Source organism: Acomys minous (genome assembly GCF_964271855.1).
Source record: "Acomys minous genome assembly, chromosome: 18".
NCBI lineage: Eukaryota > Metazoa > Chordata > Mammalia > Rodentia > Muridae > Acomys > Acomys minous.
In genome coordinates this window covers 68,746,127-68,774,078 of record NC_140501.1, presented here as the reverse complement: position 1 = coordinate 68,774,078, position 27,952 = coordinate 68,746,127, and the positions used below count along the sequence as shown (strand labels likewise).

The window sequence follows — 27,952 nt, the reverse complement described above, 5'->3', positions numbered from 1 at the left end:
GAATCGAATCGAAGACCCAGATATGAATTCACACACATATGGTCACTTGAATTACGACAAAGAAGCCAAATCCCTTCAATGGAAAAAGGATAGCATCTTCAACAAATGATACTGGTCTAACTGGATGTCTATGTGTAAAAAAAATGCAACTGGACCCATATTTGTCACCTTGCACAAAACTCAAATCCAAGTGGATTAAAGACCTCAACATAAAACCAGAGACACTAAGTCACTTAGAAGAAAAAGTGAGGAAGAGCCTGGAACATATTGGCACAGGAGACAACTTCCTGAACAGAACACCAACAATTAATAAATGGGACCTCATGAGGCTGAGAAGCTTCTGTAAGGCAGGAGACAATGTCAAGAGAATAAAGTGACAGCCTACAGACTGGGAAAGATCTTCACCAACCCTACATCTAACAAAGGTCTAATATCCAAAATATATAAAGAACTCAAGAAATTTAACACCACCAAACCAAATAACCCAGTTGAAAAATAGGCCTCAGAACTTAACAGAGAATTCTCAACACAGGAATATCAAATGGCTGAGAAACACTTAAAGAAATGCTCAACCTCCTTAGTCATCAGGGAAATGCCAATCAAAACAACTCTGAGATTCCATCTTACACCCATCAGAATGGCTAAGAGCAAAAACTCAAGCGACATCACATGCTGGCGAGGTTGTAGAGAGAGAGGAACACTCCTTCATTGCTGGTGGGAATGCAAACTAGTACAGCCACTTTGGAAATCTATCTGGTTCTATCTCAGAAAACTGGGACTAGGGCTTCCTCAAGACCCAGCTATTCCACTCCTTGGAATATACCCAGAAGATGCTCCAGCACACCACAAGAAAATTTGCTCAACCATGTTCATAGCAGCCTTATTCATAATAGCCAGAACATGGAAACAGCCTAGGTGTCCATCAGTAGAAGAATGGATAAAGAAACTGTGGTACATATACACGGTGGAATACTACTCAGCTATTAAAAAACAAGGAATTCCTGATATTTGTGGGCAAATGGATTGAGCTAGAAATGATAATAATCAGTGAGTTAAGCCAGAAGCAGAAAGACTCAAATGGTATATACTCACTTATATCTGCATACCAACACAAGGGGCTTGTTCCATGAAAGCCTTCACTTACCAGGAAACTGGGACAGAGGGGAGTCGATTGGGACTCTAGATGAAAGAAGTATGGGAGAATAGCAAAGTAGAAGTATCCAGAGGGTCCTAGAAACCTACAAGTAGAGCATTATGATAGGCAGATTTGGGCCCAAGGTTCCCACTCAAACTAAGGCACCAGCCAAGGACAATACAGATGGTAAACTTTAAACCCCTACCCAGATCTAGACAATGGTCAGAACACTCTCTACAGTAGAGTGGAGAGTGGGATATGACTTTCTCACCTACTCTGGTGCCTCACATTTGACCATGTCCCCTGGAGCGGGAGACCTGGTGGCACTCAGAGGAAAGATAGCAGGCTACCAAGAAGAGACTTGATACCCTATGACCATATACAGGGGTAGGAAATCCCCCTCAGGAACAGTCATAGGGGAGGGGAATAAGGGGAAAATGGGAGGGAGGGAGGAATGGGAGGATACAAGGGATGGGATAACCATTGAGATGTATCAAGAATAAATTAATAAAAATGTTTTTAAAAAAGAACCAAACAATAGGAAAGAAGACCACAAATTATGAAAGTGGTAGTAGTAGGTTACCCTCTGGGGTCTATGGCCTCATCAAACACAGTATACTAGGTTTTCAGGACCAGGGATGGATTTCCCCCTACCGAGTGGCTCTTAAGACCAACAAACCAGCTGCTGGCTGCCTCTAGGATAAAAGTGCCATGACTGTACTGTTGTAGATCTCTTGGTAGTCTGGTCATTGTCCATAGACCCTGGGTAAGACCAATGGGTAAGACTATTGATTCTTTTTTCCCTTGGTAGTTTGTATAGCACTTTGGGTTCTATATGAGATAGTCATGGGGGAAGAAGCTTCTTGGCCAATTCTAGCTGGATTCCTCTAAGCCATTTGTCCAAATTATATGGTACCTTCAGCAATAGGGATTTTCAACCAAATTGTAGAGCAGCACTTATGACTTACATCTAGTTATAGCTAGACTCCATTGACCAATTTTACCTTCATCTCCCTATCATTGTATCCTTGTATAATCATGAAAGTAATGATGGGCAGGCTGTTACTGAGTCGGCATAATAGTATTGACTAAACTTTATAGTCTGTATTTTCTCTAATAATATACTCTACGGGAAAAAAGAGATAACAAAATTGTGTGCTTGCTTCAATTGCATGCCTCCCATTGAAATCTGGTTTTAGTTCAGTATTTTTGGAACCATGCCTACAAAGATGAGAGAATAAACAGTCAAGATATTTTTTCATAAGTTTTTTTTCTCATTTGTAAATTTTAGATTTTAGATATACAAGCAAGTGTATATGCATATTTGTGTATGTGTATGAAAACAGAAGGAAGGAAACATTGTAAGACTTGTCAGACACAATATACTTTTATTTTAATTTAATAATTTCACAGCCTGATACCAGTCCTCTCCCCCTCCACCCAGTCCCACCTTCATGCCTTTATTCCCATTTTCCCCTCTACTTCTTTTCAGAGAAGGGAGATTCCTAAGTGGTACCAACCCACCCTGGCTCCTTAAGTCACAGCAGGACTAATCCCATCCTCTCCCACTAAGGCTAGACAAGGCAGCCTATGGGGAAGAGATCCAAAGGCAGGGAACAGAGTCAGAGACAGGCCTTACTCCCATTATTAGGGAACCCACGTGATGACCAAGCTGTACATCTGATACATATGTGAAGGGAGTCTAGGTCTGGCCCATGAAAGCTCTTCTGTTGGTGATTCAGTCTCTGTGAGCCTCCATGGGCCCAGGCTGCTTTTCTTTGCAGGTCTCCTTGTGATGTCCTTGACCTCTCCAGCTCCCTCTATCCTTCCTCCCACTCTTCCACAAAACTCCCAAGCTCCACCTTCTGATTGGCTATGGGTCTCTCCATCTATTCCTATCAGCTGCCAATGAAGCCTCTCAGAAGGCAATTATGCTAGGCTCCTGTCTGCAAGCATAGCAGAGTATCATTAATAGTGTGAGTGATTGGCTCTCTCCCACAGGCTGGGCCTCAATTTAGGCCAGTCATTGGTGTGCCATTTCCTTAATCTCTGCTCCATCTTTATTCCTACATTTCTTGTAGGCAGGATGAATCTTGGTTTGAAGGTTTTATGGGTGGGTTGGTGCCCCCATCCCTCCACTGGAAGTCCTGCCTGGCTACAGGAGGTGCCAACTTCTGGCTCCATATGCCCCATTGCTAGGAGTCTCAGCTACGGTCAGCCCCACAAACTCCTGGGAGCCTTCCATGCTCCAGAGATGCTCCACGGCCTATTTCTGTTCTCTTCCACATTCCTCCCTCCCATCTCACTCCTGCTCTCCAATACCTGATCCTCACCCCTGTTGCCCTCACCACCTCCCCCTTTCTCACCTAGCTCTCTTCCTCCATCTACTTCAGATGCCTATTTTATTTCCTCTTTTGAGTGAGATTCTGGAATCTTCCCTTGAGCCCTCCATGGCTTCTTCAGATCTGAGAATTGTAGCATGGTTAATCTGTACATTATGGCTAATATCCACTTATAAGTGAGTATATATGCAGACACGGTACACTTATTTAACTTTTTCCACACTGTTATGCAAAGTATTTCAATTTAAGAAAAATTCACAAAATATAATACTTGTTTAGAAAAACACAGATGTACACTGGAACAATAACTGAACCATACAAATGAGCCCAGACTAAAGTTATTTGCAATATTTTGAAAATAAAACATATTATGTCATACAAGTTTGAATATCTTCATTTCTATTTCAGTTCCTGTGCTTTTGTGCTTTTTTTTAAACACAACAACAAAAATAACATATTATTACTTAGTATTTGTCACTGCTAAATACATTACACTTTTTAAATTTAATATCAGCATCAGTAGTGATTACACACAGTTACTACAAAATCATAGGTGCTGAAGCTGAGGCTAAAAACAACGCTACAGAAATTTGCTCAAAGTTTAAGAAGTTGAACAAATTTCTGGGATTCAGATTTCTAACAGACAATTATCTAAGTTATTTAAGCCTTTCTATGACAAAGAAGCAGATCTTGTACTTGAATGGTCTTTCAGCACCCAACAAGGATTTGAAATACAATAGGTGCTCAACAATGAATTACTGAACTAAACAATAGTATTTTAGAGCTAGATTTCACATTTTAAATAAAGATATTTTGGCATAAGAACAGAAATGAGACAGTATGCCAATCTTTTCTGTATGTTTTGCTTACCTGAGGCAACAAGAATGAGTTCATATTTACTTAAAAGTAAACTGGCTCTTAGCTGGGCGTGGTGGCACACGCCTTTAACCCCAGCACTCAGGAGGCAGAGGCAGGTGGATCTCTGTGAGTTCAAGGCCAGCCTGGTCTACAAAGCGAGTCTAAGACAACCAAAGCTGCAGAGAGAAACCCCGTCTAGAAAAAACAAGAACAACAAATATGTGTGTGTGTGTGTGTGTGTGTGTGTGTGTGTGTGTGTGTGTGTGTGGAGAGAGAGAGAGAGAGAGAGAGAGAGAGAGAGAGAGAGAGAGAGAGAGAGAGAGAGCTCGCAAATTAAATATTTAGTTCTTAACTACATTTCTTCAAATATTAAAAATGTCTTTGAAGTTGTTATTACAGAAGTATGTTGTGTCTTTGAGAGACAAGAGCTCAAGTTTTGTTTTGTTTTGTTTTGTTTTCATGGTTGTAATGCTCTAAGTCACTGGTGACAGCTTGCTTTCATAATTTTTTATATCCATTGATTCAGGGAATAAACAATCTCCTGGTGTGTCAAAATATTAGACATTCTAACCTAGCTTCATCACACATTCTAGATTACAAATGGAAGCCAAAATGTTTTTACTACCGTTTTAACAAACTGGATCACTTTCCCTTAGCTGGGCAGCCTTGTCTGGCCTCAGTAAAAAAAGGACACACTTAGCCCTGATGCAAGTGAAGTGGCTGGGTAGAGTGGCAGGTGGGGCGGGGGTTGGAGTGTGGGAGGGCCCTTTCTCTGAAAAAAACAAGGAGAAGGAAGCAGGGGAAGAAGTTGGAAAAGTGGGATAGGAGGAGAGGAAGGAGGAGTCTGCAATGGGTATGTAAAGTGAAGAAATAAATTAAAGGGAAAAAACAGCACAAAATTAAGTAAGACTTTGCTAGTACTTTTCCCAGCACATCAATTAAAATTAAGACATAGTTCAAGGAAAATGGAAATCACATCTCCTTTTTATAAAATATTACTATAAACAGATTAGTCTACTTTTCATAATCTCATATTAGAGATAAAAAGTGATAAAAAGGTAAAATGACTCTTCCAGGACCTGATTCGGTGATCGTTATTGGTCTTCATCAATGTTCTTTGCTTCTTACCATGAGTTAGCCTTGGATCAATAAAAAATGGTTATGCTTTTGGTTCTTCAGGAGTTTAGAAAATGGATCATCTGAAAGCCAAGATCATGTTAGAATTTTTTTAAAGTCTACTTCACATGATTTGGTAATAAGTCAAGTTAGGTAGTAATGAACCATACATTTTTTAAAATTATTTTTATCTTTTCTTCTCACTAACCAATGGTATTGAAAATTAGATGCAAACTTAATAACATTGTAATAAAATTTTTTATTTAAACTATTTTGTATAAAATTTTATTTAAAAATTTAAGTATACCATGAACTCAGCAGTTAATAGTATTCTCACACAATAAATTTTAATAGTCAGTAAGTTTATTATATCTATTATTCATAGCAAAGTTCTAAAAGCAAATTTATTTAAATAGTCTATTTCCTATTATTTAAATGCCACAGATTCTCAGTTGATTAGTTTGCTCCATCACTCATCCAATAACAGTAGTCTGCCCATTGAGAATCAATATTGTTAAAGTTTTATTCTATTGTGTTCACATTTTTCTTAGGATTCAAACAATTTGACCCACTAACTAAAATTGTTTAGTGTTATTTAAAAGATTATTTCACAATATCAATTTCCCAATGAAATTTTCTAATGTTATTGATAAAGCTTGTTATGTTCTGAAATCCTATTTAAAGTTTTAAATTAAAGTGGAGACCATAAAACATCACAAGAAGCCAAAGAAGGGTGCTCTAGATTAGAAAACATGAGGACATTTCATATAGAGATTTTTACAGAATGTCAACCCTGACATATATGTATACAGATACATGAAAATGAATCTATGTTCAAAATTTTGGCAAAGTAACTCTTCTATGAAAATACATTATAGACTTCAACACAGTGTCAAATGGATCCATGATCACAAAAAACTAGCAAACACAGCACTAATTTTAAATCAAGCTGCTGCACAGCTCTCAACCCTGACTTCTTGGTATCATAAATTTAGACCAAATGATTTGAAAGGCAGATCCTAAGCTAATTATCTGCTATTCTATTTTTAAAAAAAAAAACCTGAGCATACTCTCAGGATCACTCTGGTCCTTTCACTGTATAATGTGGATTTATTTTCCCAAAAGTGAAATATTGGTTACTTATTTTCTTCTTTACCGCTGTTCTCACTTCTTGGTTTCTCAAAGTATAGATTAGTGGATTCAGAAAAGGGGTGAAGATGGTGTAGAAGACAGAGAGTATTTTGTCCATCAGAAAATTTGTGGAAGGCCACACATAAATGAAAATGCACGGTCCAAAGAACATCAGCACAACTATGAAATGTGAAGTGCAGGTGGAAAGAGCCTTCGATGACCCAATTGAGGAGTGGTTCCTGATAGTGACAAGCACCACAACATAGGAAATGAGCAAGAGCAGAAAACTTATAAGAGCAATAACACCACTGGTTGAGACCATGAAGATACCAAGAACATATGTATCTATACAAGCCAGTTGGATTACCAAAGGAAGGTCACAGAAGAAGCTGTCTACTACATTGGGACCACAGAAGGGCAAATAGAGGATAAAAACCAGCTGACTCATGGTATGTAGGAAGCCTACCATCCAAGAAGTTACCACCAGCCCAACACACACCTTTTGGCTCATAATTGTTGAATAGTAGAGAGGTTTACATATGGCGATATACCTGTCAAAAGACATGGAAATCAGCAGTACGATTTCAGTTCCAGTGAAAAGATGCAAAAGAAAGATTTGAGAAATGCACCCGTCAAAAGAGATGGTCTTATGGTGAACAAAGAAGTCCATGATCATCTTTGGTGTTGCAAAGGAGGAGAGGCATATGTCAATCAGGGAAAGGTTGCTGAGAAGGAAGAACATGGGGGAGTGAAGATGTGAGGTGGAGAGGACAGTGAACAGAATTAGGCAGTTCCCAAACATTGTCATTAGATAAAAAATGGAAAATGCCACAAAGAAGAATATTTGAAGCTCAGGAGAATCAGTAAGTCCAAGCAACACGAATTCTGGCACTCTGGAATGGTTAATCCTCTCCATCTATCTGTAGACTCTGCTCTGTATTCATAAAAGAGACAAAATTATAGCGTTGGGAACACACAATGTTTCTATAGCTGTTCATGAAGAACTTATGACATAACTTAATAATTATCTAGCTCACTGGTTACCTAGAATCTATCTAAACGTGTTCTTAGGTGTGAAATGATTTTTCTTTTGGAGCCACTTAGATAACTGGTGCTGTGTGACATCTGAAAAGCACAGCCTCTTGGATCTGTCCAGCAGGCAAGCACAGTATGTGTCAGCCTGACCATCATAGCCCACAAAACCCCCATCTGACTACACCAGGCTTCAGGGGGCACATGTATAGAAAGATGTACTAAGCTCATGGAATGTGTTAAACAATACATATACAAGAAAATAAGAACTGAGTTCTCTAAGCTTTTCTTATGTGAAAGAAGTGGAATCATTACCAACCAGCCATTCTGAGGGTGTTTTTAATTCACAATAATTAAAAATATGGTGACTTCACACAGCTTCACTCTATGAGAATGATAAATTCCTTACCTTTACATTTTTAAGCTCGTGAAATTATTAATGACCAAAAAATATACTTGTGAACACCTGAGGGGTAACCTCAGCTTATATCAAGAACAGTGTTTTTAAAGACAATGCCCATCCTTTGCGCTCTGGATCATCAGTATGCACCACAGTGCTAGTGTGTTAAATTAAGATGAGATGCTTAGAAACATACTTTCAGGACTCAGTCCATTTTTAAGTTAATTTTTCAGTGACAGTTCTTCTATATTTTGAAAATGTTATTGTGTATGAATGGCTATCAAAATGTCAAAAGCCTGGAACAAATGAAATAAAAATGGGTCCCGACTGATGAAAGTTAATGTGAGAGACAAGTTAACTCCTCTAGCCGCCTAATGCACAGTAGATTTTGACTGAAGAAAATGTAACTAAATTCTTTGTAAAGTGCATTTTTATGAGAAAAAATGATCAATAAATCAATCAAGAGCAATCTACTGCTATTTCAGCTGTTAGTTATTTAAAAAATCTGTATAGCACCAATATAACTTCTTTCCTCATTTTTGGTTAAACCAATATTTTACAGGTGGATCCTTTTGCCATGTTAACCCATTTTAGAATTGTCACTGTATTTCATCTATAGTTTTAGTAATAACTTGTCTATTAATACATATGTTAATATCAAATCTCATATATTACCCATCTTTGAAAATGTGATTTTTACTTCCTATTTTATATACAAAATTTTCTAAGTACACTAAAAATGATTAAAGTTTAAATATGTGAATGAAACAAGGTGATTTGTGCCAAGAAATTTAAAGTGTCTTTCTATAGTAACATTTAAGTTATTCTTCATATTAATGTAAGTAGGTAGGAAAGAATGACATCTTTCTCATAAATTCAGAGTATGCTCAAAAGTAAATGAAATGAACAAACTGAATTTTTCCACTATTTATCTTTCATTAGTTTACTTTTAATGATGCTCAAAATGTGATTGAAATAGTAATGAAAATGCATATATTACAACAATCAATATATGAAAATTTGAGACTAGGATTGAAATTGCTTTTGACTGAAGATTAACACAGAGAGACTTCACCCTTCTGCCAGTGCCAATGTATCAATTCAGGGACCAGTGTTTAGTGTGCTTGCCTTCGTCCGAATTCACAGTTCAGCATGTGCCTGGACTTAGAGTGGTGTTGTGGTTTCTAGCTAAAGAATAAATCTTAGTAAAAATTAAAGCAATTCTTCCAAAATAATTTGGCTTCCTTTTTGAGCACTTAACACAAAACTTTTACTCACTGCATCTTCTTCCCTGAGAGAAGAAATCCTATGACAGTTGATCAGTTGTGGCATACCCTGTAGCTCATTCAGAACCAGGAAGATGACAAAGGGAATAAAACATCAAGCTCACTTCTTAAATGCTGTACAAAAAAAAATAGGCTCTCCAAGTTATAATCTTTGTCACTGTTTTATATTTAACTTACTGGACATTCAATGCTCAAATTTAAACCATTACCATTAATGCTATTTTTCACGTAAGTAGCTTCCCGTTTACTCACAAAGAAGAAAGTATATTTGCATACCATTTACTTGTACGTATTCAATTTGCTTTTTCATGATTAATAAACATTGTGAAATTCCTTCAGAAAACAATATTGTAGAATTCTTAAAATGGGACCATCACTCAGTAGACAAGAGCAGTAATGATGTTTTTGACCTAGAGCATATCTCAGCAGCCTTTCTACCTGAGGGCCTCTTGAATTGTGACAGTTAGAGTAGATGGTGTACATGTTGCCCCTAGCCTAGCTCCTGAGTGACAGCCAAAGACAGTTCCAGGATTGAAAACAAATGGTCCTTTGTGTAATTTTATTAGTAATAATTGATATAGCATCATGCAACAAGATATCTAAATCTTGCTTAATTTTAGGGATTCAGTAAAATACCATGAAAACAAAATAATTAAAATTTCTTGTACACAAAATTATTTACTTTATATTAAAAAGTGTGGCTAACACATTTTGTTGTTTTTTCATACTTCCCTGACAATGATTTATTTATGATGGAAACTATTTTTACAATTTCCACAAATGAAGCTTTATTCACTCTTCATCTCTAGACAGGCAACTCTAATCACTCTGCAGTAAACTATGCCTTCTTTCTTCTTCAAGTTAAGTATGCTTTTTCTTTATTATATATCCATTTACACTTTATGTAATTAGTTTTTAAAAGTGTTACCAAGACACAAGACACAATTCGCTCCCAAAATCTTTACTATTATATCCAATTTGTAACCTACTCACCAGCTATGCAGTCAGAATATGATTCACCACATCCTAAAAGCTGTGTAAGTCTTCAGAAATCACATGGGCCTTAGCAAGCAGCAGTAGCCAGGAACACGAATATATATTTTCTCTGGTCTGGATATAGAAGCCTCTAGAAGACAGTGACATTTAGGAAATCGGGGATTCCATCCTACAATCCCCTTGCAGTGGGACTTATTAAAGTTCTAAGATAGAAACCGTTTCAGAGTTGCAAAGGGAGCCGTGGGTGCGCCTCCTTTATTTAAAGTGGGAGGCACTGTCATGATGAAACTGTGTTCTTTACAAAAGACAGTACAGCTGGAGCCTGTCTAGGAGAGGGAGCCAAAAAACAAAATTACAGAGATATTTCCATTTACACTTAACTGTTCAAAATCTCAAAGCTAGAAACTATTCTTTAAGACACAGCTAATTTATCACCAAAAGATACATACTTGCCGTAAGACCAGTTAGCTGAAGTATCTGACAAGACACTAAGCACTCCGCAAAGACAAGCATAAAGTGGGCTGTTTCTGCGACTAGGTTATGTCCACATAAAAGATATCGCAATTCATTTAAATGTTTATGTGTTTCTGTGATATGGGTGTGCATATCATATATATGTATTTGACGCTTGTAAACTAGGTTTACCTGAGCCATTTAAAAGTTTTAAATATGACTTTATTCCATTTTATTTTATGCATATAGGTGTTTTACCCTGTGTGTTATCATGCCATTTGTGAACTTAGTGGCCTCAGAGACAAGAAAATCAAGTTAGATGCCCTGAAACTAGAGTTCCCAATGATTGACAGATACTGCATGGGTGCTAGACACTGAACCCAGGTCCTCTGCAAGAGCAGCAGGGGATCTTAATTGCAGAAACATCTGTCTAGCTACAATGTGGTTTTTTAAAAAAAAAACATCCTTAGTGTTAGCCTTCTCTCCCCTTCTCCCCTCAGTGACCCCCAGCTAGCTCCCTGGTATGTACATTAAACATTTGCTAAAGATTCAATGCTAGATCCAGGTATAGGAGACATGCATTTGTTTTTCTGTGTTAGCACTGTCTTATGTAATATACGTTTTCCAGTTCCCTCAATTTACCTAAAAATTGTGATGGAAATTACATTGGATCTGTAGCCTGCTTTAGGTAAAGTGGTCATTTTTCACAAGATTAATTCTACCACCCATGTACATGGGAGGTCTCTCTGTCTTCTAGTGCCTTTGCCAATGTCTTTATTCAGTGTCTAACATTTTTCATGGTAGATTATAGATGTCATTCACTTTCTTTGGAAGATTTGTTTGGAGTTTTATTTTATTTGTCTATTGTGAATAGGATTGTTTCTGTTATTTCTTTTTCAATATGTTTATCCTTAGTATATAAGGAGGTTACTGGTTTGAATATGGCAGTTTTGTAACCAATTTTGAACTATTTATCAGCTCTAGGAGTTTCCAGTTAGAGTCTTTGGGGTCTCTCAGGTAACAGAATCACACCATCTACACATAGAGATGTTTTAACCTCTTTTTCTACTTGTATCCCTTTTTAGCTCCATCTGTTATTGCTATAACTAATACTTCAAGCACTGTACTGGATAATAATGGAGCGAATGGGCACCCATTTTATGATCCTGATCTCAGTGATAATGATTTAGATTTTTCTCCATTTAATATGACGGTGGCTATAGTTTTGTCATGTATAACCTTTATTATATTGAGATACGTTTTCTCCATGCTGGTCTCTTTGGGTTTTTACCATGAAGGGATTTCAGATGTTGTTGATGGCTATTTTTTTTGCCAGTCTCAGAGCTATTACCATGTAGTGGGATTAGGAATATGTTACCTGCTTGTTTTGCAGTCTGAATTCATGTAAGTATAGACTGACTTGAGTTAGCAGTCTCTCTTTTGTCTACATCTGTTTCATTTTGACCTTTTTCTTTTTTCTTTTTAGTTTGTTCACTTTACATCCCAATTGTAAGCCCCTCCCTCATTGCCTCCTGATCCCACCTTCCCTCCCTCATCCCCTCTCCCCCCTCCCTCTGCTAGTCCTCAGAAAGGGAGCCCTCCTCCCCTGACATCTGACCTCAGCCTAACACATTTCATCTGTACTATTGTGTCTTCTTCCTCTGTGGCCTGGAGAGTCCTCCCTGCCAGGGGAAGTAATCAACGTTGGGGGACCAGAGTCCATGTCAGAAGTAGTCCCGATACCCCATATTGTAGAACCCACAAGGACATTGTGCTGCCTGTCTTCTACATTTGAGCAGAGGGTCTAGGTCAACATCATGCATACACACCATACATACATACATGCACACATTGGTTAGGGCATAAGTCTCTGAATTGTAGTGTGTTTACCCTGTATTATGTGGTTAATATCCACTTATGAGTGAGTATATACCCGCATGTGTTTCTGGGCCTGGGTTACCTCACTCAGGATATTTTTTATTCTATCCATTTGCCTGAAAATTTCATGATTTCCTTGTTTTAGTAGCTGAGTAGTATTCCATTGTATAAATGTATCACAGTTTCTTTATCCACTCTTCAGTTGAGGGACATCTAGGTTGTTTCCAGATTCTGATTATTATGAATAAGGCTGCCATAAACATAGTTGAGCAAATGTCTTTAATGTATGGTGGCTCATCTTACAGGTATATGCCCAGGAGTGGTATAGCTGGGTCTTGACGTAGAATTATTCCCAGTGTCCTGAGATAGTGTCAGATTGATTTCCAAAGTAGCTGTACAAGTTTATACTCTCATTATCAATGGAGGAGTGTTCCCCTTTCTCCACATCCTTGCCAACATGTGCTGTCACTTGAGTTTTTTATCTTAGCCATTCCTATAGGTGTAAGATGGAATCTTAGAGTCATTTTGATTTGTATTTCTCTGATAACTAGGGATGTTGAGTATTTTTTATGCGCTTATCAGCCATTTGATATTCTTCTGTTGAAAATTCTCTGTTTACCTCTATACTTCAGTTTTGTAATTGGGTTATTTGGTTTGGTGGTGTTTAATTTCTTGAGTTCCTTATATATTTTAGATATTAATCCTTTGTCTGATGTAGGGTTTGTGAAGATCCTTTCCCAATCTCTAGGCTGTAGTTTTGTTCTATTGACAGTGTCCTTTGCCATATAGAAGTTGTTCAGATTCATGAGGTCCCATTTATTAATTGCTGACTTTAGAGCCTGAATTGTTGATGTTCTGTTCAGGAAGTTGTCTCCTGTGGGAATGAGTTCAAGAGTCTTCCCCATTTTTTGTTCTAACAGATTTAGTGTGTCTGGTTTTATGTCCAAAGGTATGTGGGTTTATTTCTGAGTCTTGATTCCACTGATCAACTGGCCTGTTTCTATGCCAGTACCATGTTGTTTTTATTACTGTTGCTCTATAGTACAGCTTGAGATCCAGATGGAAATTCTGCTGGACGATATTTTATTGTACAGGATTGCTTTAGCTATTCTGGGTTTTTGTTTTGTTTTGTTTTTCCATATGAAGTTGAGACTTGATCTTTCAAGATCTGTAAAAAAATTGTGGAGCAATGTTGATAGGAATTGCGTTGAATCTGTAGATTGCTTTTGATAAGATGGCCATTTTTATTATGTTGATCTTTCTGATCCATGAGCATGGGAGATCTTTCTATCTTCTGATAACTTCTTTGATTTCATTCTTTAGAGGCTTGAATTTTTTTCATACAAGTCTTTTACTTGCTTGGTTAGAGTTATACCAAGATACTTTATATGATTTGTGACTACTGAGATGATGTAGTTTCCCTAATTTCTTTCTCAACCCATTTGTCATTTGTATACAGCAGGGGTACTTATGATTTCTTTGAGTTGATTTTTTTATCCGGCCACTTTGCTGAAGGTGTTTATCAGCAGTAGAAGTTCCCTGGTAGACTTTTTGGGGTCATTTGTGTATACTATCATACCATCTGTAAATAGTGGTAATTTCATTTCTTCCTTTCCAATTTGTTATCCCCTTAATCTCTGTTAGTTGTCTTCTTGCTGTAGCTAGGTCTTCAAGTGCTATATTGAAGAGATATGGAGAGAGAATGAACAGCCTTCTCTTGTCCCTGATTTCAGTGGCATTGGTTTGATTTTCTCTCCATTTAGTTTGATGTTGGCTAAGGTTTGCTGTATATTGCCTTTATTATGTAGAACTATGTGCCTTGTATGCCTGATTTCTCCAGGACTTTAAGCATGAATGGGTATTGGATTTTGTCAAATTCTTTTTTGACATCTCAGGAGATGTTCATGTGGGTTTTTTTTTCTTTCAGTTTGTTTACATGGTGGATTACATTGATGCTATCATCTTTCCTCATAGCACTGCTTTCACTGTGTCCCATAACTTTGAGTATCTTGTGCCTTTGGTTTCATTAAATTCTAGGAAGTTTTTAATTTCTCTTTTTATTTCATCCCTTACCCATAGGTCATTGAGTAGTGAGTTGATCAGTTTCCATGAGCTTGTAGGCTTTCTGTTCTTTCTGTTGTTGTTAAGGTCCAGCTTTAATCCATGGTAGCCTGATAAAATGAAGGGATTATTTTAGTCTTGTATCTGTTGAGGTTGGTTTTGTGACCAAGTGTATGGTCAGTTTTCGAGAAGGTTCCATGAGGTGCTGAGGTATATTCTTTTGTGTTTGAGTGGAATGTTCTGTGGACATTGGTTAGGTTCATTTGATTCATGGTGTCTATTAGTTTCATTATTTCACCATTTAGTTTCTGTTTTGATGATCTCTCTATTGGGGAGAGTGGGGTGTTAAAGTCTCCCATTAATGTGTGGGGTTCAATGTGTGATTTAAGCTTTAGTACTACTTCTTTTATAAATGTGGGTACTCTTGTATTTGGGAAATAAATATTCAAAATTGAGACATCATCTTGGTGCATTTTTCTTTGATGAGGATGAAGTGTCCTTCTCCATCTCTCTTGATTAGTTTTGGTTGAAAGTCTGTTTTATTTTATACTAGAATAGCTACTCCAGCTTGCTTCTTGAGTCCCTTTGCTTGGAATATGGTTTTTAGTCCTTTACTCTTAAGGTGATGTTTATCTTTGTTGCTAAGGTGTGTTTCTTGTATGCAGCAGAATGACAGATCCTGTTTTCATATGCATTATGTTAGCCTGTGTCTCTTTATTGGGTAGTTGAGGCCATTGATGTTGAGAGATATTGATGACCAGTGGTTGTTGGTTCCTTTTTTTTCTTTTTTTCTTTTGGTAGTAGTAGAGTATGTGTGAGCTTCCTTTCCTTTGTTTTTGCAGATGTGTGGTTATTTATTTGTTTTGTTTTCCTGGGTGAAGTTATCCTCCTTGGATTGGAGTTTCTCTTCCAGACTCTTCTGTAGGGCTGGATTTGTGGCTAGGTACTGTTTAAATTTGGTTTTGTGGTGGAATACTTTGTTTTCTCCATCTATGGTGATTGAAGGTTTTGCTCAGTATAGTAGTCTGGGTTAGCATCCATGGTCTCTTAGTGTCTGCATGACATCCATCCAGGTGCTTCTGACTTTCATAGTCTCTGTTGAGAAGTCAAGTGTAATCTTGATAGTTTTCCTTTATATGGGACTTGGCCCCTTTCTCTTCCAGGTTTTAATATTCTTTCTTTGTTCTGTATGTTCATTGTTTTGATTATTATATGGAGGGAGGCCTTTCTTTTCTGGTCCAATCTATTTGGAGTTCTACAGGCTTCTTGTATAATTATGGGAATTTCTTTCCTTAGGGGTCTTCATCAATAGGGACATATATCTTATACCTCTGAGTGTCAAAGAAGATTAGTAGCAATAGTCTATACTACTTTGCAAGTCTTTTGTACAACCTTGACTAACATACAAAGAAGTATTTCTCTTCCCTGGCACCAGAGTTGCAGTTACATAGTTTTTTAACTTTTGAAGGAAGTACTGTCAGCCCAGATAAGAAAATTTTATTTAAAATATGTATATATGTATACATAGTCTTATGTTTATTATTGGCTTTTTAGGTGTGTAGGTAACAGTTTGATTCCTTATAAATTTTTCAGACATTCTTACTCTTATTTACCTTTCTTCTTCCTTCTGTATTTAACTCATACTACATCCCCAATTGGAGCTCCCAATTTTACAGTTTTACAATCAGAGCATATGTATCATGGATTCCTATCTCTATTACTTGCCCAACCCCCAGAGTGATAATTGTCCCTTTTTAATTTCCATGTTTATGAAGTTACTCCAGAATATGTGCTCAAATCTGGGTAGTTAGCAAAGATTCTTCCCCATTCTCTGGGCTTCTGCTTCACTCAGTTGGTTGCTTCTTTACTTGTGCAGAAGCATTTTAGTTGTATATATTCTCACTTCTAAGTTTTGGCCTCAATTCTTCACATGGATTCCTATTCAGAAAGCCCTATCATATACCTATATGATAAAGGTATTACAGTTTGAATCAGTAAGCTTGGAGAGGAGTTAGAGCAAGAACAGCTGAGTTGAATCAGCCAGCCAGAGTTCAGAAAGATCTAGAAAGGGTGAGCTTATTCAGCAGTAAGACTATTGCTTCTGATGTGCAAGGGGTAGCTAACATTGTGAGAAATAGTAACTAGTGAAGGCATTTAAGAAGAAATTTGTTTGCAATGGTACAATAACTGAGCATCCAGAATATAGAGAAGTAATTCAGATACAGTGTGACCAGAGCAAGAACATATGCCAGTTCCTGATAGAGCTCGGACTGGCTAAGGACGACCAGCTGAATGTTCATGGGTTTTAAGTGTTGTGGCTCTGAACCCACAAGTGAGGATGTCCTTGCAATGAGTAGAATTTCCCTTCTGTTCCCTGTCACAAGTTTTAAAAGTTCACAGTTTGTATAATGTAACCATTTGGGATCTGCTTTTAACTTGGACTACTGTAACTTGTTCATGCAATAAACTGAAAAGAGCCATGCTGTCTAGTCTGCAAGTCCCCTATTTAAACAGGCCAGACAGAAGCCTTGGCAGTGTCCAGCCTGAAACAAAGCAATACAGTGTTTCAGCCGAGGCCAGAGCCCCAAGATTACAGGAGGCTATATCTGCCCAGAAGCTCCTCAGATGTCCCTCTGGGGAGGCCCCTGCCCTAGGGAACCAGAGGATGGGTAACACCATACCAGTTATGTCACTAGAAGGATCCTCTAGCAGTAAAAAAAAGGAAAGAACTCCTGGTGTCTGACTAGGTAGGCAGAATTCAGATAGAGTGTCCTTTCCAGAGGAGTCATGAACATTTGGCTTGCCACCAGGGTCATCTTTTTAAAGAGATAGATCCTAGCTAAAGACTGTTGAAACAGCTGAAGGATGATTCCAGCCTGGTGTCAGTTTAAATTTTGACAAGGGAACAAATATAAAACTGACTCCATTGGGTCATGTGGCTACCTGTAGAGGTTTGAAGTAAATAGCAGTAGCTTCCTAGTAACATATGAAGGAACAAACTGGTCTTTTGGTTTTCTTTTCCCTTCCCGTTTTAATGTTATGTAATGCATTTAAACTCTCATTTAAATAAAACTTCTTTCAGAAAAAAAATAGAATGGCTACACCAACTTGCTTCTTATGTCCATTTGCTTAAATCTTTTCCAGCCTTGTACTCTGAGGTAATGTCTATCTTTGATGTTGAAATGTGTTTCTTGTATACAGGAAAAAGATGGATTGTGTTTTCTCAATTCCTGTTATTTTGTTGTTGTTGTTGTTGCTGGTGTGTGTGTGTGTGTGTGTGTGTGTGTGTGTGTGCATGTGCGTGTCTTCTTTTGGTTTTGCTGTTCTGAGAGTATTTATTTCCTTTGTTTTAATGGTGTAGTTAACTTTTTTAGGTTGGAGTTTTCCTTCTAGTACCTGAGTTTGTGAATAGATAATGTTTAAATTTGATTTTATCATAGAATATTGTGTTTTCTCCTTCTATGGTAATTGAAAGTTTTGCTGGGTATAGTATTCTGGGCTGGAATCTCTCTAGTAAACTCTGATGGATTTCTAACTAGGCCCTTCTGGATTTTAGAGTTTCCATTGAGAAGTTAGGTATAGTTCTAATATGTCTGTTTTTATATGTTACTTGCATTTTTTTCTTCTGCAGCTTTTAATATTCTTTCTTTGTTCTGAATGTTTACTGGTTTAATTATTATGTGTGAGGGGACTTTATTTTCTGGTTCAATCTATTTGGTATGCTACATAATTCTTTTACCTTTATATGTATCTGTTCCTTAGTTTAAAAAAATTTCTATGCTTATGTTGAAAATACTTTCTGGGCCATTGAACTGGGAATCTTCTCCTTCTTATAATCCTATTATTCTTAGGTTTGGTCTTTTGATTCTGTCCCAGATTTCCTGGTTGTTTTGTATCAGGAGACTTGGATTTAACCTTTTCTTTAACAAGTTTATTTATTTCTTCTATTGTATCTTTAATGCCTAAAATCTTCTTTTCCATCTCTTGGATTCTGTTTGTGATTCTTGTACCTGTAGCTTATATTTACTTACCTAGTTTTTTAGATTTTTTTAAATTTTTTTTGAGACAGGGTTTCTCTGTGTATCCTTGGCTGGCCTCAAACTCACAGCAATCCACCTGCCTCTGCCTCCTGAGTGCTGGGATTAAAGGCATATGTCACCACACCCAGATCCCTGTATATTTTCTTTATTGTTTCCATTCCCTGTATGTTCTCTTTATTGTTTCTACTTCCGTTTTCCAGTTGTGACCAGTTCTTGTTTTGACTTGTGCCCTTCTTTGAGAGATTTATTCATTTCCCCCAATTGTTCATTTGTGTTTCCTGGAATTTTTAAGGTATTTATTCATTTCTTCCTTAAGGACCTCAATTGTCTTCATATAGTAGCTTTAACAGCCTGTACTTTTGCTGTGTTGGACTATTTAGGGCTTTCTGTAGAAGGGTTATGGGGTGCTGGTGGTGACATACTGCCTTGGATGTTGTTGACTCTGTTCTCATGCCGATCTCTAGGCTTCTGGGTTTTGGAGTGATTGCAGGTAGGATGCTAATTCATGAGTTTATCTTTGTTGAGTGGGTGTTTTTTCTTTATTTCTGTTTTTTCTCTGGTCATCTGGTTGGTATGGCCTGTGGTTAAGCAATGGGGTTTCTACTCAAGTTGAGGGTTAAATTCCTGGCCACCAACATGGTCTCTGGTAAAACAAGGAGTTCCTTTCCTACTTGAAGGGTAAGACACTGTGTTTAGGAGGGCAAGCATGAGACTGAGCTTCTAGGAGTTCTGTTAAAGTAGAGAGTCTACTGGCAGTTTTTTAAAATTTTGCATGCAATAACTGCTTTTTTGGCTGCATGGTTTTGCTAATGAAATGACATAAGCAGAAAGACTGTTTGAAGATAGCTTGAGACCTCAAGAAGACTTTGAAGTCATAATACTTCTTAGAGAAAATATTCTACTATTGTAGGATAAAAAACTGCCTCAAGAGCAGTAGATACCTAAATAGATATGGAGGAAGAATCCTAATCTTAGTATTTGTTGTTATTCTATTTTAATTTGCTTAATTTAAACACTAACTGAGAATATTTTTCCTTTCTCATGAGATTTGAGAGATTCATTAGGCTAGGGTCACAAGAAAGTGAATTAATATTATGTCCACTTAGCAGAATAATATTAATTGTTTTTTCCTACAGGTCTATTAACTGACTAGACACAGGTTCTTGGTGTCTGCTACGGGTATCTTCTTGTATAGAGGGAGGTAAACCCAGTCAGAAAGTGTTTGATTAATCCCATAATACTCTGCTATGATTACATCAGTGGGTATGTTTTGCCAGGCCTGTTGTCATTGTGGTCACAGAGTTTATAGATCTTTAGTTATTAAATATTTACTTGTACAATTAATGGTGAATATATTCAAGATATAAAAAACGATAATTCTTTATACAGATGCACTGCACAATCGTCACCTCATGTAGTTATCTCATGGGAATGGATATGGATAACAGGATGCTAAAACCTACTCTATTATGTTTTGAATCAACAATAGAGAATTTTGTATTAGAACTTCAGGAATTATTATGAAAATTTTCTTTTTATACCATATCATGGTCTCTGATAACTCCTATTTTCTTCAATTCCATACCCTAGTAAACACTATCGTACTATCTGATAATAGGATTTCAATTTTTCATATTATAACTACAAATAAGTGATACAGAAGATCCTCTTTGATATATTTTTATTGAATTAATAAAATCTCTTCTAAAAGTTAAAATATCTTGTCACAAATAAAAATGCCTCACTCTCTTTCATTAAATATCATTCTTGGGGGTATGTGCCTGTACATCAGATTTTAGCTATGTATCTGTCAGTTGGCAAATATGTTGTTTTCATACAATAGTTACTGTGAATAAAGCTACAGTAAATATGGTAGTTCTGATATTTGTTTAAGGTACTGATTTCAGTTACTTCAGATAAATGCCCAAGAATGGGATTGCTGAGTCATATGGATGCTCTAGTTTTTTCAGTATTAGAACAACTAACTTCTGTACCATTTTCTATAATGCCTGGATCTTACATTCCCATGAAAGTGTACTAGGACACTTTTTTATACATACAGTCACCCATTTCCTGTGGTCTTTATGGTGACTATGCCCCAAGGATTGTAGCTAATGTTTTGTAATCATAGATGTGTACTGCATAATCTTTGTTTCACATTAGCATAATAATGAAGGCAACATTTTGTTTCTGGATTTTCTCAATTAATTAACATAATACTGGCAAGTTATTTTATTTTTATAAATCCTACATAATTATATTCTTTAATATAATGCAGTATATTCAACAATTTTTCCTATTTCTTGACACCACTAACATTACTTTCATTAGTAATTATCTTTGGAGAAAGCAATATTTCTTAATAATTTAGTCAAAATATCTATAGTGTATAACTGTATGGCCAAAATTTATCCTTCTTATGAAAAATATTAATACCCTGAACAAACACAAAAGTGACTTAAGGACTAATACACATTTGTTAAAATTTATTTCTACATTGCTTCTCGGCCTTTTGCCTAAGATCAAGTGTAAAATTTATTTCTACAAGACCATTATATTAATTATCAGAGTTGTACTCATACCATATACTATATATGTGTATATGTGTTTGTGTGTTTATATATACACACATATATATGGAAAAAGTTGTGTTGTTTCTCATAAATATTTGTCCATTAAAAAACTTGTTCTATGCTGTCACAGAGAAAAATGATGATTTGTCTCCAGAGAATAAGAAAGTGATTTCCCAAGAAAAGAAGGCACTATGGGTGATAGAGGTGTCTAAACCATCTACCTGAATAGAGGAAATTAAGAAAACCATCGTAGAGGCAGGCATCATAAGACAATGTGCCTAGGTAAACAGTAAAACCAAAATGGAACGAGTAGCTGGGCAACTGTATCCATGGTGAGGGGTAAGGACTTCACTTATCTGTGGTTATAAGGACAAATGTTTACAGATCGTTGGTAGGGATCACACTGTTCCAATGGATACATCTACAAAACATTCCCACATCTAAGGTCCAGTGAACAATGAGGGAGAGGAGTCAGAAACATTTTAATAGCCATAGTATCATGGAGTTTGCAGCTCCATGCAGTATGTCTCCTTAGTAACGTCAAAAGCTACTCAGGTAAAGTCTCACCAATGTGACAGCTGAAACATGAACTGAATAACGATGACACCAACAAACAAGTCAGACTGGAAGAGGAAGAGGAAGAGTGCAAGAGGCGTCAACCCTATAGTAAGAACAAAAGACCACTATGAGCAGGAGAGGTAGCCCTCCCTTGGGGAAAAATACATTGATTGATTGTCCAGTGGCAAATGATAAGCTTTGAAGACATACATACAAGTAATATTATATAAACTCAATAGACTATATTTAAGTATGTATATACGTGTGTGTGTGTGTGTGTGTGTGTGTGTGTGTGTGTGTGTGTGTGCATAGAGGAGGGTTTAGAGGAAGGAAAACAGGAAAATTATAATTTAAATATGATCTCAAAAAATAAATAATTTAAGTAGTCTATACATTCTTATTTTTATCTTTATCAAAACTAAACATTTAAAGTGATATAATATAAAGATGATAAAACACCCAGAATTTTTGTGTACTTGTGTAATTGAAGTAAAGAGAGAGATTTATTAATTGTGAGAAAGCTGCATGAAAGCAAACTGTGAATAGTGATAAATGCTTCCTGTATAAGACACAGAAAAGGAGAGTATAAACAAGAGTGTCTTTCTTGAGTTTCCCTGTAGATGGATATTTCCACAAGGAAGCTGAACAGAGACTAAAACACATGAATTTGACATCAAAAGCTGTCTGTCTTTGTCCAGTAAGCACTTAGTAGCACCTGTTCCAAGTAAGCAGGGCCGGTACTGATATAGATGAAAAATGTTGACTAGGAGACAGAATGATATCTCGGTGGTTTAGAACATTTACTACTTTGGCAGAGGACCTGGGTTCAATCCTGAGAACCCACATGGTAGATCACAACCACCCATAACTGTGCTTCTATGTGATCCAAAACCTTCTTCCTAATTCTGTGCGCAACAGGCAAAGGTGTAGTGCACAGGCATACATGAAGGCAACACACACACACACACACACACACACACACACACACACACACTCGCAATAGTTTAAGAAATGAGTATTTGAAATGGCACTATCCTATTTAAAAACAGTGAATGCAATGGAGGTCTGATAGAAATGCCATTATACTTTGGTTGGGGAAAGTAAAAGAACTTGAGAAAGAATAATGTATATGAAGTGCTTGAATAAGAAGGCAAGGAGCAAAGAAATCCCAGGGAGCAGTTGGATTAACTAGAGAAGACACTGCATGGAGAACACTGATGATAACACTGAAGGTAAACAGCGTAGATACGCTCACATAAGTGGTACTTTTATAAAGTCTTACTCAAGTCTTACTGTTATAAAGAAGCAAGGAGAGGCATCCGTAAGTTTGACTGTGAGGGGATGAAATGTTTAAAAATTACCTCAGGGAAAACCATCATGTAAAACAATAAGATGTTGGAAATAAGATGTTTTCCCATGGTCTCCCATGATGAGAAAGGCAAAGGGTCAAAAGAAGCTGTGTCTCAACTTGAGGAACAGTCAGAAAAGAGAAAAAATGCCCCAAAACTTGCTTGTGTTTTGTCCCAGTTGATGTTGAGAATAAGTGAGGACCTCAGACATGTAGCAGAAAAAAATCCTCTGCATTCAGATGGTGGTATTTTCTAAACTATTACTCCTCAAATCACAACAAATTAATCTATTCATAGAAGCTTATGGTCCTGATTCATTACCCAGTGGATAGAACTGTGGGTTAGTTGTGCTCATGCTTAAAATACTACGTTGCTATTAGTACATTATGGGATACGGACCCTCTCTATCTCAGCCTAGAGCCTGTCCTGGTTGGAGTTACTATTGCTATCATGAAGCACCATAACCGAAGGCAAGTTAGGGAGGAAAGGGTTCTTTTCACTCACATTTACATATCTCAATCTCTCAGTTAATGAAGTCAGACTAGAATCTCAATCAGTGTAGGACCCTGAAGGCAGGAGGTGATGCAGAACAGAACCCATGGAAGGGTGCTGCCTATGGCTTCCTCAGCCTCATATTTTATAGAACTCAGAACCACCAGCCCAGGGGTGACATGATATGCAATGTCAATCACCAGTTAAAAAACTGCTCTAATATAAAGGCGGAGGAAATCCCCCTCAGTCACAATCATAGGAGAGGGGAGTAAGGGGAAAATAGGAGGGAGGGAGGAATGGGAGGATACAAGGGGTGGGATAGCCATTGAGATGTAATAAGAATAAATTAGTAACCCAGAAGATGCTCCAGCACACCACAAGAAAATTTGCTCAACCATGTTCATAGCAGCCTTATTCATAATAGCCAGAACATGGAAACAGCCTAAGTGTCCATCAGTAGAAGAATGGATAAAGAAACTGTGGTACATATACACTATGGAATACTACTCAGCTATTAAAAACAAGGAATTCCTGAAATTTGTGGATAAATGGATTGAGCTAGAAATTATCATAATGAGTGAGTTAACCCAGAAGCAGAAAGACTCAAATGGTATATACTCACTTATATCTGCATATTAGCCCAAGGGGCATGTCCCACGAAAGCCTTCACTTACCAGGAAACTGAGACAGAGGGGAGGACATTCTAGTGGGACTCTAGATGAGAGAAGCATGGGAGAATGGCAAAGTAGAAGGATCCAGAGGGTCCTAGAAGCCTACAAGTAGAACATTATGATAGGCAGATTTGGGTCCAGGGGTCCCACTCAAACTAAGGCACCAGCCAAGGACAATACAGGCGGTAAATCTTAAACCCCTACCCAGATCTAGACAATGGACAGAACACTCTCCACAGTAGAGTAGAGAATGGAATATTACTTTCTCACATACTCTGGTGCCTCAACTTTGACCATGTCCCCTGGAGGGGGAGACCTGGTGGCACTCAGAGGAAGGACAGCAGGTTACCAAGAAGAGACTTGATACCCTATGAACATATACAGGGGTAGGAAATCCCCCTCAGGAACAGTCATAGGGGAGGGGAATAAGGGGAAAATGGGAGGGAGGGAAGAATGGGAGGATACAAGGGATGGGATAACCATTGAGATGTAACAAGAATAAATTAATAAAGTAAAAAAATAAAAATAAATAAATAAATAAATAAGAATAAATTAGTAAAATAAAATTAAAAAATTATATTTCTAATGCAAATAAATAAATAAATAAATAAATAAATAAATAAATAAAACAAAATGCTCTGCATCCAGACCTTCTGGGACATTCCTCTACTGAGGTTCCCTACTTTCAGATGACTCTAGCTTGTCTCAAGTTGACTTAAAACAAGCCAACGTGAAACCCTTTAGAGTTTTTTACTCATACATCTTACTAATTTTGGTCTCTACATTTACCACACTCATCTAATATACTTCAACAACTCGGGTGGTCCTTTCTCAACCTTTAAAACATACACAGTTTATTCTCTCCCTATGTGTAACTCCACTGAATCGCTATATACTACCTGAAAAAGTAGATATACTCAGGAAAAACAGTATTTGTTTTACAACAATAAAAGCCAGATAAATTATCGCCTTGATTGCTCATTTAAAAAGCCAATTAACAAATTATATGCCGAATGATTAACTTTTTCATGGAATTTTTTACTTCCTGGTTTCGAAGGGTATAAATCACAGGGTTCATCAAGGGGAATATTACTGTGTGGAAGAAAGAAACCACTTTGTCAGCTGATAAGGCTGTGAATGGGCGTGTGTAGATAAAAATTGCAGGTCCAAACATAAGAAAGATAATTATAACATGAGTGGTACACGTGGATATGGCTTTGTTTTTTCCTTCAGAAGATGACCTGTGCACATGGCATAAGATAACGGCATAGGAAGCCAGAAGCCCAAGAAAGCACAGAAGGGTAAGCAGGCCACTATTGAAGACCATTAGGAGCTCAACCACAAAGGTGTCCGTGCAGGCTAGCTTGATGACCTGTGGGACATCACAGAAGAAGTTATCTAGATGGTTTGGGCCACAGAAGGGTAATCGGAGGATGAGGACAACTTGAATGATAGAATGAACAAAACCCCCAAACCAGAGAGCCAACAGCATCACATAGCACAGCCTGGGGTTCATCACAGTGGAATAGTATAAAGGCCTGCAGATGGCAATGTAGCGGTCAAAGGCCATCACGACCAGAAGTAGCCCTTCAGCTCCTCCAAGAAAGTGTAAGAAAAATAACTGAGTGATGCAGGCTTTGTAGGAAATTATCTTCTTCTCAGAAAAAATGTCCACCAGCATCCTGGGAGTCACAATGAAGGAGTAGGAGGCATCCAGGAAGGCCAAATTTCCCAGGAAGAAATAAAGTGGAGCAATGAGTCCAGGGTCTGACCTTATGGTGAAGATGATGAGCATATTTCCAGGCAAGATGATGATGTAGAAAATTAAGCTCAGAGCAAAGACCAAACGCTGAACGTCATGTGACTGAGTCAGTCCTATAAGAATGAATTCTGTGACAACTGTCCTGTTTTCTGTCTCCATCACAGTCCCTACACAACATTAACAGATAAAATAATTCCTTATATCTTTTCTGACTAGATCATGGCTATTCTTCTTCTAGAAGCATAGTTAGACACAAGTGCATCAACTCACCTCTCTATACACATAAGCCATTCCCAGTACTTTAGCTTTTCTGTTTCATGAATGTCAATGTCTTGTTCTTGAAGTCACACCTTCTTTCTAGCTGTAGTCTAGAATTTCAGCTTGACTCTCTCATGTGAAATTAGAGATGCCATTGCTCTGGGGTTATTTCTCATTGTCCTCAAAAAGATTATTTGTTTTCCTGATGAAAAAAACAAAACAAAACAAAAAACAGTTTTTTGAAGGTATTGAAGTCTTCATGAATACATTTCACATGGGACTGAATGAAGATTGATAGCAAATGCATATATTTATTATATAATAATTATTTCATATATATTTATTCATCAAACCTATTAAACTACATATTTGTTGATATTTTTAGAGATAAATTTTGCCTCAAGAATGCTGGAAAACAGCATTTTCCTGGGAACATTTTATTTTCCTTTACAGAAGATGTAGGCATTAGCCAGCTGTAAATACAGAACTTTTGGTTAACTGAAGAATGGCAAACTGATACTATCCTTTGTAATTATCTTGCTATAAGGCCTGCACTCTGTATCAAAATAAACATGATAAATTACTGTTAATGCTGAAGAAGATGCTCCAAAATTATAGAGAGTTTTGGGTGACTATTCAGGTAGGAAACTGTCTCTGTCACCTCATTTGGGAAGCTACTAACCTACACTCCTGGCATACTCAGATAATCAAGTTTATTCCTTCTCAAGTCTCTGAGGGAGTTAAGACCAGGTAGCTTAGTTTTACAATGAAGATTAGTTGTTTAGGGGTTAAGATGTTTTTAGGTATAAATAGATGTTTTAAGTTGATAATGACAAGATGTGATGGAGATTGACTTACATTCAGAATTTTAGCTGCACCAAGATAGGAAAGATGTTTTCTTCAAGGCTGTCAAATACAAATAGCCAAATACTAAGAATGCAACATGTATATAGTCCCTGATTGTGTCATGGCTCTTCTTGCTATAGGTAATTTATTATATACATGTATCATAATATAAACGTATATATAAAAACACGTAATTAATTTCTTGGCATGTATATTTTATCTGATCTTTTGAAATCCTCTTTTAGTTGTATAGTTTATATAGCATCAGAGTAAAATGAATATATGTACATATATATAATGTTGTTTATGTGTGCCACAAGTAGCTTATGAAAGAAATGAAATTCGAATTGAAAATAACCGAAGACTCATAAATTACTTAAGAATACTTCAATCTAATTTTAAAAATGTGTTACATAGTTGTAGTTATACAATACTTTGGCTTTTTAAATAATACCATTAAAAATTAAGTGTAGGAGGCCTGGTGGCACTCAGAGGAAGGATAGCAGGTTACGAAGAAGAGACTTGATACCCTATGAGCATATATAGGGGGAGGAGGTCCCCCTCAGACACAGTCATAGGGAAGGGGAGTAAGGGGAAAATGGGAGGGAAGGAGGAATGGAAGGATACAAGGGATGGGCTAACAATTTAGATATAATATGAATAAATTAATAAAATATATTTTTAAAAGTTAAAAAATGCATATGAAAATATATAT

General features: G+C 37.1%; 2 protein-coding genes across 2 annotated transcripts; both read right to left on the bottom strand.

Moving 5' to 3' along the window:
- Positions 1 to 6,529: 6,529 nt before the first annotated feature.
- LOC311589571 (olfactory receptor 4K2-like) lies at positions 6,530 to 7,498 on the bottom strand (the record flags this gene model as incomplete). Its single annotated transcript, XM_084768085.1, has 1 exon — positions 6,530 to 7,498. The coding sequence occupies one exon, from the start codon at positions 7,496 to 7,498 to the stop codon at positions 6,530 to 6,532; it is 969 nt and encodes a 322-aa protein (XP_084624211.1).
- A 17,867-nt stretch (positions 7,499 to 25,365) lies between these two features.
- Positions 25,366 to 26,383, bottom strand: LOC311589533 (olfactory receptor 4N2-like; the record flags this gene model as incomplete). Its single annotated transcript, XM_084768062.1, has 1 exon — positions 25,366 to 26,383. The coding sequence occupies exon 1, from the start codon at positions 26,290 to 26,292 to the stop codon at positions 25,366 to 25,368; it is 927 nt and encodes a 308-aa protein (XP_084624188.1). The 5' UTR covers positions 26,293 to 26,383.
- Positions 26,384 to 27,952: the final 1,569 nt, after the last annotated feature.